Source organism: Trichomycterus rosablanca, chromosome 18 (assembly GCF_030014385.1).
Source record: "Trichomycterus rosablanca isolate fTriRos1 chromosome 18, fTriRos1.hap1, whole genome shotgun sequence".
In the NCBI taxonomy this organism is placed as follows: Eukaryota; Metazoa; Chordata; class Actinopteri; order Siluriformes; family Trichomycteridae; genus Trichomycterus; species Trichomycterus rosablanca.
The window spans coordinates 24,679,908-24,695,090 of NC_086005.1; the positions used below are offsets into that span (position 1 = coordinate 24,679,908).

A 15,183-nucleotide genomic window follows, 5' to 3' on the forward strand; every position below is an offset into this window, starting at 1 on the left:
ATCATGGATGTTGTATTGATCCCGGCCCTTGTTCTGTTTTGTTTTGTAGCTGTTGAATGACCATCCTGCTTAGCACCTTAACACGTACATATGGATGGCCAAAAGTTAGTGATGCTGCTTGCTGAGGCTGCCTCAAACTGAGAAATTCTAATGACTAAGAGCATCTAAAGGCTGATCCAACATTAGTGTCAACCTGCACACAGACCAGTAACTGTCCGTCTGATTCGAAGTCTGTTCCGGTCATCAGCATGATCGACGTGAGCTGCCTGACTGAAGAGGAGCAGGAGACGATCCTGGCAGTTTTGAGGAGAGATGCTAAGCTAAACGAAATTGAAGAACAGCGAATTAAGTAAGACCACTAGGTTACATTTTGTTTATTTTGTAGCCCTTTTTCTAGACGTCGGATATCAGAAAATGCTAGCATTGTTGTAAGTAGTGACAGTAAAAGATTGCTTGATTATGTATTGTAGCAGAAAATGCATATTATGTCAAATATTAGAAAAAAAAATTCATAAACCATGTCACAAAAATAGACACAGTCTGTTTAAACTAATGATTCAAGACCAATGTTTGCTTTTTAAGCATTTATCTAAAGTGATAACAGTTAAGGGTGTTTAAGGGCCATCTGCTAAATCTGCGACATTTCAATCCCCATGACATTATATGTGTAAATGGATATGAAAATTAACTTTAAAATGCATTTTTAATTAAGCAAAGTGTCCTGAACATTGATCTAATTTCAAATCTAGGATTTATTATTTAAAACATTAATAAATATTAATGTTAACTGAAAAAATAATATTTTTTTAATGTTCCCACTCTCTAACACTACACTTCACATTCTGAGTAGTTAAGTATGTGTGTTACTAGATTTAGTGTTGAACAAAGATAAAAAATGAAGTTTAATTTCATCGAATTACTCCTTTAAGTGATGCCATAGTCTAATTACACCCCTGAGAGCTTCAGAGTCAGAGTTGGAGTCTTAAAGATACCATTGGCCTGGCTTGGAGGTGCTACAGATTTCGCAGTTGGTCTTGGCTGAAAATCAAGCCACAACATTTTGAAGCGTGATATTGGCTTAATTCAATGTACTAAATATAAGTTTCCCTAAACATTCTGGGATTTTGATTAGCTGCACCGATAAACAGCGCAAACTGTGAACAAAGTCAGGTCTTGTGATCTGTAGCGATGCATATTTAAGTCTAGCGCTCGCACTTGTGTTCGTGCTAGCACTTGGGAGAGTGAAAACAACCAAAAACAGACGATCAGATTACACAGCTGTTTACCTCTGACTAAGTGCTGCTGTTCCTTTAGAAAAATGCCAAACACCATAGTAAAGTGTAAGTGTCTCAGTTGAAACATGCCCCTCTCAGTTACAACATGTCTCTCGCCTTTCTCCTCCAGGAAGTTAAAGAAGACCGAGAGAGACAAACGCAAGCTGAAGTACCTGACCGGAGAGTGGTTTTATGAGACAAAGTCATCCAGACACAGAGACAAGATTCATGGAACCGACATAATTAGATCATCCATAACACAGAGGAAACCTGTGACTATATGTAAGTGATTATTGGAAACCAGAAAGACGGTCCAGCCTTCTAATGTAAGGTCATTAGTGCTGGGAAAATCAGCATCAGATGATCACAGCCACCACCTTTTAAACAACACTCACAAAAGTATTGCTTTAGGCAACTATTCACCACAGTATCGGCGCAGTGTATAATCAGAATTTACAGCTGTAGTCAAACGTTTTCACATGTGTAGGTGTAAAGTATTTGACCAAAAGTATGTGGACACCTGATCATGAGCTCGTTTGACATTCCATTTCAAAACAATGCACATTAAAACTGCTTCTTTTTCAAATAAAGTGAATCCACTCTTCGGAGTAGGCTTCACTCAAGACTTTGAAGTATGTCTATAGGAATTTGGAGCATTTGTTTGGCTGGGCACTGATGTTGTTTAGGAAAGTCTCAATCAATGTTAAAAGTCTTGGCTTTTTGAGTATGCTTGAGCCCAGAATAGTTGGCACCATTGCTGGACATTGTTAACATTTTGCTTCCACTGTGCTTAGTCATTTGCTTTCAATGATGCATTTTTGGCAAAGTGGCAAGCCTCGAGCCGTTATTCCTTATCAAGGACTAGGCCTTTCCTGCTCTGTTTTAAAACACACCAATGTGAATAGCTCTTCATATTTTTGTTTTGTGTATATTTTAGTGGAGCTTACCCAGATCTGGCCAGAGAAGCCTAGCATTTCGAAAAACGAGACAAAGGACGTCTTTGTTCCACCAGAACTATCTGGACTAATACCAGACTTGTCATCCACTTCAGGAGATAACAGGTAAACATAATTTGGGCTTCAGAACACTTAAACCCTTAATGTGGTCTTTAAACACTGTGCCTCACAAAATCTTGCTGTTTTGTCAGTGTCAGGGAAAAGCTTTTCCTAGTAAAATAAATTATTAATGATAGTATTCATTAGAGTTTTTTTCTGATGTTCAAGGTTATAGATATTAAACGCATAATAGTGTGGTGTAATTTTTCCTCATGCAATCAGGGTTTCACATTAATCATTGTTTCTTTTAACAGGGCGGATCATTGCCAAGTGGTAGATAATAAAGTCTCATACCCTCAAATCAAGGTACACGTGTTCCAGTTTTTATTCAATCTATTAACTGTAGAATTCCTTATCCAAATCTGCACTTACAAACGATACTGGTTTTGCAGCCTAGAAAGAATCCTTTCAACAGCAAACCTTTAAAATCAGAGTCCACTGAGAAGACGGATGAACATATGCGAACAAATGGAGTACCTTCAACGGAGCAGCAGCTAACTGGGGACTCGAATCGGGTTCCTAAAGAATCACCACTGGCCCCTGTGAAAGCAGGCCGGACACCACAGATACCTGCTGAGGGTGAGAGCCTCACTAATTACACTCAAGATATGATTTGGGGGCTGTTGAATCTTTGGGTTGTTAAGTTAGGGCAGTAATAGCTCAGTAGATAAGATACTGGACTAGTGATCAGAAGGTCGCTGGTTTAAGCCCCACTCCCACCAAGTTGCCACCATGAGTCCCAAGAGCAAGGCCCTTAACTTTAAGTCATACATTTAAATGAATCCAGTGTTTATTCTGTAGTTTTTCTTTTTGCAGCTGCATTATTGTTGGCTAGTCATTAAACCAAATCAATGTGAACGTTTATGTATGTACTCTTTTATTAGGATGTATTATGAATTTATAATTAATATGTTGTTTTTTGCTGGAGTTGCAATGCGAAGATGAATTCGAGTCAGAGCATTTTCCTTGCATAAACAGTAAGTCTGATTGACTGATCTCCATTCGGGGCTGCACGTGGACGCATCTGGGCTTTTTTACAATAGCCGTTGAACTCAAGCATGCTTCTAATGCTTTGCATGATTGCTCTGTCTTGTGCTGTCTTAGTGGAAACCTAAACCAAAGTTTTAGCTTTACACAGCACTGAAAAACACCAACACAATATATCACTTTAGAGGAGTAATTCTCTTTTTTTCTATATTTTTTAGCTGGCTAGGGTGTCACAGGACACACAAATCTATTGATGTATATCAGTGTTCGCAGCACCTCAACGGCTCCAGAACCGTCAATGTAGACTGTCTGCGTCTTTAATGCAGATATCACTAATTAGGACCGGACCGGACCAATAATAATCCATGTTGCCAATGCTATGATCTTAAAACTCAAGTAAAAAAAAATAGTAAAGTAAAACCCACGCACATGGGAAAGTGAGAGCCGTACGTGTAGAAGGGATTGTATAAAAGAATGTAGACCTACACTAAAGCTTTAAGCTTCTACACATGACCAGACTATAGAGTACATAGACTGCTGGAATGTTTTTCTGCTAAGATCAAAAACTGTTTTTTTTTTTTTTTTGTCCCTTTGAACCTTTTTTTTTTTTTTCATTTCATTTTTATGAGCCTGGCAGGCTCGGTTTAACTGGGAAACACTGGGCTCAAAGTAGGAATAACTTAGACCTGGACCAGGGTGCCAATCCATGGCAGGGCTTTAGGCCTTCTCCAGACATAAACTGTCATGTCTGTGTAGACACCCGCTGGTTGATAGCACCACTGAGATTCAAAACTGGATCTAGCCTAACAGACCACTGCGCAACTCGCAAACCAGTTTGTATCATCATGAAATCACTAGAATTTTCATATTTTCATATTTTTTTGACTTGGATGGATCTTAATTTTTAGCAGTAAATGTGTTTACCTAACATCATACTATCATCATATTGCAAATACAACACACGGTAAACCCTTGTAACCAAGCAGATTTGTGATTGAAGGCCATAATTTACAGTTATTTTCTTTTCCTTTACACTGATGGAGTCTTAACAGTGACTAAACAACTAATTAAGCTTTTTTGTTTGACCTGATTTCTATCTAATCTGTCCATATTTTTTACCCATGCACAAAAAAGTATTAAAATCCCAAGACTGCCATTACATGTATGTTGTTTAATAAATGTTTGTGAACTTTTGACTTCAGCTGTATGCTACATATGGGGTAGGTATTGATTCACTGCTCTTCAGTCCCAGTTATCATCGCTAATGCTTAATGCTTACCTGCACATGCAACATGTACTGTATTGCTGCGTATCACTGCCTGTGCATGTATGATGCAATAGTTACAAATGGTGATCGGTAAATTGGTTCTGCAAGGAATGTGAATCTACCACCGTCCGTGCAACTGAATTCAGTGTTGGGTTATTTTGCATGAATTGGGGTAATGATTTGTATTTTTATTGGGACACACCATTGTTCCTGCCTGCTATGGCATGTAAGCACTCTGGTTTAGTTTTGCTTTTATGACACACTATGACTAAGATCCTGTATCAGTATTTCATGTTAAATATTTACAGTTCAAGTCCTGATCTGTGTAAGTATCTTTTCTGCAGATCATCATGAGGATTATCCTGAGCCTTGTACCTCGCAGGTTTCTGAGCATCATGACATTCCTCTAGTACAAGGTAAGGTAGAGGGTCAGTCCCAAGTGACAACACAGGGAGAGGAAAGCCCCGTCAATAAGGTACTTGGGTGGTTTGGGAAGAGAGACCGATCTAAAGCAAAAGAGAGACCTGATGTTTTAAAAGAGCAGAACAAAGAAGACTTGGAGAGTCATGAATCTCCAGATGTGGAAAATACACCTGAAGCCGAGGAGATAAAAGAGAAGCCATCTCCAAAACCTAGAAGAGGATTGCTTACATTGCTTTCAAGACAGAAGACAACATCTGAAAGTCCTGAAAACAAGCTTACCAAAGAAAACCTAGTGTGTCCACCTGATGATGTACAAGAACATGTAATTCCTGAACACCAAGTCCCTGACACACCTCTAAATCAAGAGCTGGATGACCATGATGATGTGCAGGATTCTTCTTCTGAACCAAACATGGCAACCGAGGAGCATGAGCAGTTGCCAGAACTTTTTATCACAGAGGATGATGACACACCAGATGACATAGCTGGTGAAGAGAGTCTTGACAGCAGTGACAAATCACTAAATAGACTTGCGAGTTTGAAGTCTTTTGGGGAGAAGCGAACCAAAGAGACAACAATTTTAAAAATTAAAAAAGGTCTAGATGGAAATCGCAGTGAGCAGCTTGAAGCTTTTAAAAATGAAAACAAGACTCTGGATCAAAAGATGTCAGAGGACCATGAACAGATTAACATCAGCACCTTAGAAGCCAAAACAATAGACAGCACCGAGGATGAACATAGTTCTTTTGAGGATTTTTGTAAACCACACAATGAAAACAAAAATGAACACGATGTTACTGTTTTACCATCTCATGGTGAAAAAATGTCGTCTTTTACTATTAATCAAAAACTACAAGAGCGTAAGGAGTCTCCAGCTACACTTAATAATGAAATTCCTACCCCCATTCCATCAATCAGAAAAGCCCTGATTCAGAAGAATACTGAGCCTGCTACTCACTGTGAAAGAAGTGGCCCTAAAATAATGATCAGCAGTCACGATTGCATACCAGATGTCAATGTTATAGCATCTCCAAGGCATAATTCTCAACAAGGCATCATTCTCAACAACCCACCACTGGATACGAGCCCTACCAGCATTGATCCAGGAAGATTCTTTAAGGCAAAAATCTTCTCTTTAAACAAAGAGGTTGGCATGATGGCAACTTCATTAAAGGAAAAGGGTGAGAAAAGTCCCACCAAAGTTCCCTCAGCATGCAGCACCTTCAAGTCAGATTCAAACGAGAGCAAAAAGCTCATTCCAAGATCGCCGCCTTTTCAAAACGCAGTCTTAGGTATAACGGATGACAAACTAAAAGTCACTGAGCTTGTCAGAGCTCCCACCCCAAGACACATCCCCAAGGTACCACCTAGAGAGTTGTTTCCGGTTAAAGAGCCTAGAAAGGTCTTATCACTAAGAGCATTTCCTATAGATATTAGTCCAACTCAAAATATCCAAGTGGATCGGCTTGTACGTTTGACCACTTGCAAAGATCTATCAAGCTATCCACTTGGACCGTCATGTGTTGAAGAGTTGTGTGATTGCAATGACCTGGCTGAGAGACCTGAACAGCACATGTCTATTTTGACATGTACATTTGAGCAGAATCCAGACTATCAGGTCACATCTCGACAGTCTTCTTTAAGCCTTGGAAGATCCCAGTCCCCAGGAAAAATCAGCATAGGTGATATTATTAGGAAAGAACAAATTCTTGCCCGCGGCTCATGTGAATCTCAGAATCAGACATCAGTACAGCTATTATCATCATCTGAGCACCACAGAAAGACATTATTAGAAGGTAACAAAGAACGAAAACAGCAGGACAGCACACAGCCCAACATCTGTCTAGTCAAGTCTTATATTTCAAGTAGTTCTCAGCATAACTCAAGTTCTCCAGAGTTTACAAGCATATTCAGGGGTTTAGACCAATCAGCAGGGCAGAAGGGGGCCAGTGTACAGGTTATCAAGAGTTCTGATAATGGATCACAGCCTGGAATAAGCAATTATGACTCTCCCTCTGGACAGTCCCACCCAGAATCGGAAATGATCACCTACGAGTCCTGGAGCAGCACCTCACCTGAAGCCTCATCCCTGTCTCGGACAGGTTCAGCCCGTGAGCTTCTTTACCTGGCCCGGTCAGGGTTCTGTAGTACCAATCGGATTTAATTTTTACATTTTAGTATTTGTAGAAGCAGGGTTTCAATGAAAGCAATGGAAATATTCATTTTTCATGAGACATTTGTCAAACCTAAATTACAATTACAACCAAAATTTTGGAGTTCTTTTCAGACTTAAAAGGGCTTTTTAGTTGTTTCCATGGAAATCTGGCCTTATTTCTGAATTTCTTCTCAATATAATTTCAAATATTGCATTTCATTTTCAAAACCTTGTTTCTACACTGGCAGTGTCTTTTAAATCTACTCTGTATGTACTCTGTTTTTACAATAAATAGAAATGCGCGTTTCACAAAATTATCCTAATGAAACTAATTTCACTTCAATCATTAGCTCACTCATTTAAACTAGTTAAGAGCTGAAACTAATAAGGGCCTTTTCCACTGAATATTGGTACTAGCTGGGTATTTATTAAGATCTGGCAGTTTAAAAAAAAAAAATTATTTATTATTTTTGTTTTGCCTCACTTACTTACCTGTTATTGGCATGTGGGTAAAAAAGATTTAGCCAGAGAAAACCCAAGCAGACATGGTTTTAATTAACTCTAACAATTCTGTTTTTGGGCACTTAATAATGGTTCTGGAACACCAGGTTCTGTGATTCCCTTTGGGTCCATTCTTTTTTCCTGAATATACAGTGGAAGAAAAACCCCCAATGATTATTTAACTTCTAGGCATTCAGTGAGCGTACATGCCAGTAAACTTCTAAATTATATTTACAAAATCAGACATTTCAACTCTGCCCTCAAGTGAGTACAAAGGTCTCCTGAAACCTGACCTGATTTTGTTAAATATAGGTCTTCAATGCTAGGTCTGAGATTCAAAAGTGTGAAATATGTTGTTTTATGCCCTAATAGGGTTGAACAGTAATAGATTACTAGAATATGGATTAGAAATTCAAAAAGTGTTGTATGTCATCCAAGAAACATTTATACATTGTGTTCTTTAGAAGAATACACTTCAAAGAACAAAACTTTGAAAATCACAATAAAACAATCAAAACAATGTAGTTTAATAATGAAACCACAGTTTGGCACAAAGTGGTGAACCACGGCTCATTCTTGCTTGCTAAGACTAATCCATGGGTGGATGCCCTTTTTATACTAATTCTTGATGACCTTGTCTGCTACCAGTTTTGTGGAACCTTCCAGAACAGTGTTCCTTAGCGTAACCTTAGTCTTATTTAGTCTTTGCAGGTGTCCTGTTCTATTGTATTTTATATTTACCTATACAATACAATAGGTTTGTCAGTCAAACATAAACTGGAGATTGTATGTAATGATTGACAACAATGAATAACAAAAAATAGACAGAACTGTACATGTGCTTTGAAACAGCATCCACTGCATTTTATTATTAACTGTATTGCATGTTTTTCTCTCTTATGATTTTGCCATTTAACACCAAGGAGATGAAAGGTGCAATAATGATCCAGGAATTGAAATAACACTGAGTGCGGAGGATGGTAAGCATATATTTATACTGTATAGTATTTTAAATAACACATACAAACAACAAATACCAACTTCAAACCAAAAATGTCAAGTCCAAATCATGTAAGGATGTTGATTTGTTGTCCATCTTATTTTTTGCACGTATCATGATTATCTGAAGTAGATTTTCATCTTGAAATTAGTGTCCCTTTTTTAATTAAAAAATTTTTTGTTGTTGTTGTACCATCACTGCTGTTGCTGGGTGGGTGTCTGCAGCACCTAATACCCTCATGCCAGTCTTGGACCCAGAGCGGACAAAGAGACTAAGTTGCTCAGTTCCTGATTTCCTACCACAGCAGGTAACTGTGGTTTTTGGACTTACCATTGCCTTTCTATCTTACTTTTAAGTAACTTTTTTTTTAATCTTTTTGGGGTGACTTTACCAGTACATTACGCCAAACCATGACACATTATAAATATTTATATAAATAGTACATTACGCCAAACCATGACACATTATAAATATTTATATAAATAGCCATTTTAATTTATAATAACTTATTGGAGGCACTCTGGTGGCCCAGCAGTATATTCATGCTAGCTCACTACTGCTGGGTGATGCTATCATCTTTTCGGGTGTCTACACAGACATGATTGGCTTGGTTCCATGTCGGATAAAATAACGAAGGAGGAAAAACTGTGCCCAGTCGGGTCTGCAGACCAAATTTATCCGCTGTGGTGACTCCTAAATATGAGAGCAGCCAAAACATAATAACTTCATTGAATAAATGAACACAACTTTGCCACTGGTATGTCCAATGCCCATATATGGTATTTCCACATTACTGCTTAGCCTGATTGACTTTCATTCTTTTATCTTTCTCAGGACAATGATGAAGAAAGTGACGGTCTCTCAGTAAACATTTTTCACTCGGATAGACGGAGAAAAAGCAGCACCAAGACGAACATCAGTGCCTCATCTGGACTTGCCTCCATGTCTTCTGTATGTCTGAAGCATTTCTAATCCATTTGAAACAGACTTGAATTAACATGTTCACATGCATGTTAAATTACTTCTTGATTTGTGCTAATTAGTGTTTTACCTAATAATGATTGTAAGTTGCTTTTCTTTGGAATGAAAGGGAAGTGTGATGAACATTTACGGTGCAGAGTTTGGCCACGTAGGAGTCAGGGGAACCATTCAGTTTGCCATTAACTACGTGCCCAAGCTGGGAGAGTTGCAAATCTTTGTTGTCCAGTGCAGAGACTTGGCAGCTGTAGAGCCTAAGAGGAACCGTTCTGATCCGTGAGTGTTTTCTTTAACTAAAATAATCCTGACACAGAGATGTAATTGTTGCAATTACAGCTGCAGTTGGAAATTTTCAAACCTCCATTACCTTAAAAGGTATTATGATGATGTGTAAAGAAATAAATAAAATATAAATTTTACATTTTTACCATACGCTTTTATCCAAAGCGACTTACACAATGAGCAGAACACGATGAGCAATTGAGGGTTAAGGGCCTTGCTCAGGGACCCAACAGTGGCAACTTGGTGGTGGCGGGGCTTGAACCGGCAACCTTCTGTTTACTAGTCCAGTACCTTAACCACTGAGCTATCACTGGCCTTTAGTATTTTATACAACAAATAGTGTTAACAGATTAGCTGATTGATTACATTTAAAGTGAAATCTAGCTTTTATAAATCTGTATTACCCTTAGGGAAACTTTCTCAACTTGTGTGGGTGAAGTGGGTGTCTTTAATGCCCACCAACATAAAAACTCTTGTTTAAGTCCCTTGTCGGACTGTGTCTGTGGAAGGGATGGCTGAATGGTGTTGTATCATCTTTTTGCTGCTGCCACAGTGACTCATAATGTTCAGTCAATGAGTGGTGGAGGAGTACTTGGAGTATAGCGTGTTCCTTCATACATGTTACAGCTCTATGTACAAATCTGCCCTTGTCTGGTGATACAAATCCAGGGGGGACAGCATGGATGCAATGCTTGAATCGTAGTTCAGTGACAAAATACTTAATGGGTTTATTCCTTTTGGAAGCTAATATTTCAGTAGTGTTTAAACATGAACTTTGTTTTTGGGATATAAATGAATCACAAATAATAATTTTCATAATTTTACAACCAATTTTTTGGCCTTGTACCCAGTGTTTCTGTGTGGTGCTGGGTCCAAAATAAGGCAGTTAGTAAATGTAACAGTAGCTTTGGAAACATTGAAATAAAGAATGGCTGTATTGTTCAGATGATTTGTTGCTTTGGTCCAGTTGCACTAATATAGTATCATGTCTGTATTCCTACGGTTTAGGTATGTAAAATGTTACCTTTTACCTGACAAAACAAAGCTGAGTAAGAGAAAAACATCTGTGAAGAAGAAGACTCTGAATCCTATATACAATGAGATCCTAAGGGTATGAATGACTAACTGAAATAACTAACTGTAGTAGATCATTTTGTATGGTGTTTAAAACTTAAAGCAAAATGACTTTTGCTTTTTTTGTTTTTGGAACAGTATAAGATACCTATGGAGAGCCTGAAAGTCAACACATTAAACGTGTCTGTTTGGCATAATGACACGTTTGGACGGAACAGTTTTCTTGGTGAGGTTGATATGGATTTATCTGACTGGGACTTCAATAATACACACATGATGGACTGTGAACTTAAAGAAAGGGTAAGAATTTCCTAAATATTTAAGCCATGAAGAATAATAAAGCCCTGAATACCTATTTTGTTCTGATCTGGTGTTTATGCCCATCTTGTTCTACAACATCTTGTTTCAACATTTCAGTTTTCAACACCTTCCAGTCCAACCCGTGGTAATCACAACATGGAAGTGAGTGGAGAGATGAATGTGGCGTTACGTTTTTTTCTGCAGACGTCTCAAAGTAAGTAACCCGCAATGGCAATCCAATCAAAATAGTGTACATCTTTAAACTTATTGCAACTTCATCTTGTTTTTCCCAAACAAATAATGTACCTGTAGGAATACATTTGCCAAAACAAGTTTGTGTTATTATGCTGTGCATAGGTGACAAGACAGTCCAGACTGGCAAGGTTCAAATCTGGGTAAAAAAATGCAAGAACCTGCCATCCAGTGGAGGAACTATAGACCCATTTGTCAAATGGTATGTAAATCAAAATGTCAGATAGTGAGAAGGATTTACACCTTCGGAATTTAGGGTAACCCACCTCCCCATATTTCTACATACCCACAATTCTGGGTCTGATACTCCTGTGTTGGTGTTAAACATGTGCTGTCTTATCCTTCTATAGCCCATATGTCAGATGTTTATACTGTATGTCTCTAGCAATAGTCTTTTATGTACATTGTGTTATGGCTTTTAGCTCGCTTCTCCCGGACACCAACCAGAAAAGCCGGCAGAAAACACGGGTTGTGAAGAAGACGACAAATCCAGAGTTTAATCACACCATGGTGTTTGATGGTATCAGACCAGAGGACCTGAGTGAGACCAGTGTTGAGCTTACCGTGTGGGACCACGATCGACTCAGTAATCACTTTATAGGAGGGACGAGGCTTAGCTTGGGAACAGGTTTGAGACATTTCTATCTAAACTTATCAATAATTATTTACAGATACAGTGTCATATTTTTACCCTTTTGTGTTTTATTTTCTTTTTTTGTCACACCTTTAAATAAAAATGTAAATTAGACTTAAGTGTTAGCCAAAGTACACTAGATTTATACGATTGTAAACAGTTTTTTATTTTGTCTTGATATAGTAACAACAGTAGTTCATTATACCCACATATAAACAAATAATTGGAACCACAGGGGCACTGTGTTTCACGCTGGAAATAATAAACCATGTACAGCTATGCTGAACATTTAAGTGGTTATAGTTACACCTTTTTGCTCCTTATTTGCATAAACTGAAACTCTTCTCAGCTAACCACTCTGCCATTCCACTGAAATAGACCCTCTGTAGGTCTTGCAATTCCAGTGCTCTAGCATGTCCGTCATGATGTTGTTCATTTTTACTTACAGTTTTATACTGGTCATGGTTACTGTGGGTATTGCGTCACATAAAAACCCTGGTCACAAACCAGGAATACACTCTCATCTGATTATGTGAGAAAATCTATATTCACACAATTCAGATTCTATAACTGCAATTTACTGATTTTGTTCTCTTTATTCAGGTAAGAGTCGTGGCACTAAGGTGAACTGGATGGATTCTAACTCTAGTGAAGCTGAACTGTGGAAAAGAATGATTGAATCAAAGAATGAATGGGTGGAAGACACAGTACCTTTGAGAATGTTAATCATGGCAAAAACTGTGTCCAGATAGTTGCAGCCTATATGTTTGTTTTTGGCATATAATTAAAGAAGCATAAAAAATAAAATACCAAGTTGTATGGTGTGTATTAGGCTAATAAAAACTTCTTTATATAAAATAAGCTGTCAAATACTACCACTGGACAGTAGATATAAAATAAGTACTAAGCACATGTTAGCTTTTTTGTAAAATATTTAAAACATATTTTTTTTCTATAAATTGCAGATTATATAATTATGATTATTTGAGAATTATACTTTGTGCACATGATGTAGTAGATTAAAACCCCAGTCAAGAAAAGCTGCAATAGGACAGTTTTTAGTGAAATGCTTTAATTAGAATTGTGTTTCCCAGTCATTCTAACTGTGCAACAGTGCCATAGTGTGAATTGGAAAGGATCTCGATATGGCTGAATTGTAGCTTCTGCTTTTCATGACTGGGATTTAAACAACTCTACAGGTTGAGCAGAGTAATATTTTACAATTCTAATAAACATTACATTCTGAAGCAAACTCTTGGTGGGCCTTGAAACTGGGAGTGTTCACTGTAATGTGAATGTTATGATGTGACTCTGTTATTATCACAGTTTGGTATTAATGCAGTTGTACCTGTAATACATGTTCAGTGATAGATTATAGAAACACACAACAATGCAACATTCATATTAATACAGCTGTAATATTAATCCATAAATATAATTACTTGAGTAAAGGGTAGGTATAGCTCTTATACTATTGTGTCCACCTACAGTTTGAGTTGCACTGTGTGCTGATGCTTCATAATGTTTCATTATGTTTTAAGAGTGTGCAAATCAGGACAATAATGGAGGACAGTTATGTAAATTTTCAATATCTGTACTTTATTTGTACTTGTAAGCAGACACAGACAAAACAACTAAATAGTTTTTGTGCAAAATAAGCAGCATCAACAATACAAACATTTACCACTACAAACGCAACCAACTTAGCTTAGCAATGCTGTCAACAGAAGATAATTTATCCAAATTACGATCGTGACATCCTTGAATTCATCTCGGTAAGGTATCCTTTCATTTCGCTTCTGCTTCTTCAGCTTTCACTGCTACAAAAGAGTAATGTTAACACCACACCACATAGTTGTGCTTACGGGAGAATAAATATGTACATTTTAAATAGTGACTGAATATATGTGTCCTTGTTAACTTAAAGTTGAAAAATAGATGCTATTCTGTTTCCATTTATCAGCACAAAGTCAGAAAAGGTGCACTAAATCATCAACACAAGGATTAAAAGAAATAAAAACCTCGCTATACACGGTCCAAGTCACAAAACTGACCTACGCTTTTGGCGTAATTTGAATTTGCGTAAGGTGCCCAAAGTGCGTAAGGTGGGTTTACGTAACATACGTTACACCTAATGCGCCCCAATTTATTACCATTTACACAAAGGTTTTCTCTGTTTTTGTATGCAAAACATTTAGCAATTTACACTCTAATGTCAAACATTAAAGAAGAACGAAAAAAATATTAGATTAGATTCAAGAGAAAGTCTAATCAGGGAGGTAAATATCCACTCTGGCAGCTTTAAAAGTAGCATCAAGGATACAAAATAAAACCAGCGAAAAAACAATAAACGCCAACATGGAGTTAAAGATTTGTGGTTTGCATCATTTCTTTTTCTGACAATAATTAGACCTACATATTGTATTTATTTATAGGCTTATATCCCAGCGCAAATAGCTGTGAATGCAGGTGTGATTTCTGCCTGATTGGCATGCACTTTTCTAGTAATAACTTTTACCTAATCAAGTAATGAAAGGGATTAATACACTTTATGGACACACTTTCCATGCAACAGTCCACGATTTTCATTTCTCAGTCTGATTGCATGCACACATCAGCATACACACCAACATGTTTACAGCACGAACTCTACCAGCTGGGTGACACATTTTGAAGACTCACCATTTTGTGCTGTTATATATTATATCTGTTACTGTTTTGCTATCACGTCTTGCCATGTTTATTTTGAGCAACATTCCGCACTGTTGCAGGAGTGATGGACTTGCTGTGTACGGTGCACGCCATGTCACGTGCTTCTTTATTAACATCCGGGTCATTTCGAGAGCTCAGGTAAGGGACTTTACCATTGTTGAGCAAATAAATAGTTGGAATTATTTATAAATGTGGGACGTATATTAAAATGTAATTATAGAAAAAGTTTTGTAAGGTTACGTTGTTGTTTTCTGATCTCTACTAGTGATGTGAGCTACTATGATTTGCG

The 15,183-nt window shown here is 37.6% G+C and overlaps 1 protein-coding gene across 1 annotated transcript; it reads left to right on the forward strand.

Annotated features, from left to right (window-relative positions):
• The first annotated feature begins 2,825 nt into the window (after window positions 1-2,825).
• Window positions 2,826-12,989, forward strand: sytl2a (synaptotagmin-like 2a). Its single transcript, XM_063013827.1, has 11 exons — window positions 2,826-2,908; window positions 8,586-8,642; window positions 8,887-8,969; window positions 9,497-9,613; window positions 9,753-9,916; window positions 10,931-11,033; window positions 11,135-11,296; window positions 11,414-11,510; window positions 11,654-11,750; window positions 11,971-12,176; window positions 12,786-12,989. The coding sequence occupies exons 3-11, from the start codon at window positions 8,901-8,903 to the stop codon at window positions 12,932-12,934; spliced, it is 1,164 nt and encodes a 387-aa protein (XP_062869897.1). The 5' UTR covers window positions 2,826-2,908; window positions 8,586-8,642; window positions 8,887-8,900; the 3' UTR covers window positions 12,935-12,989.
• Window positions 12,990-15,183: the final 2,194 nt, after the last annotated feature.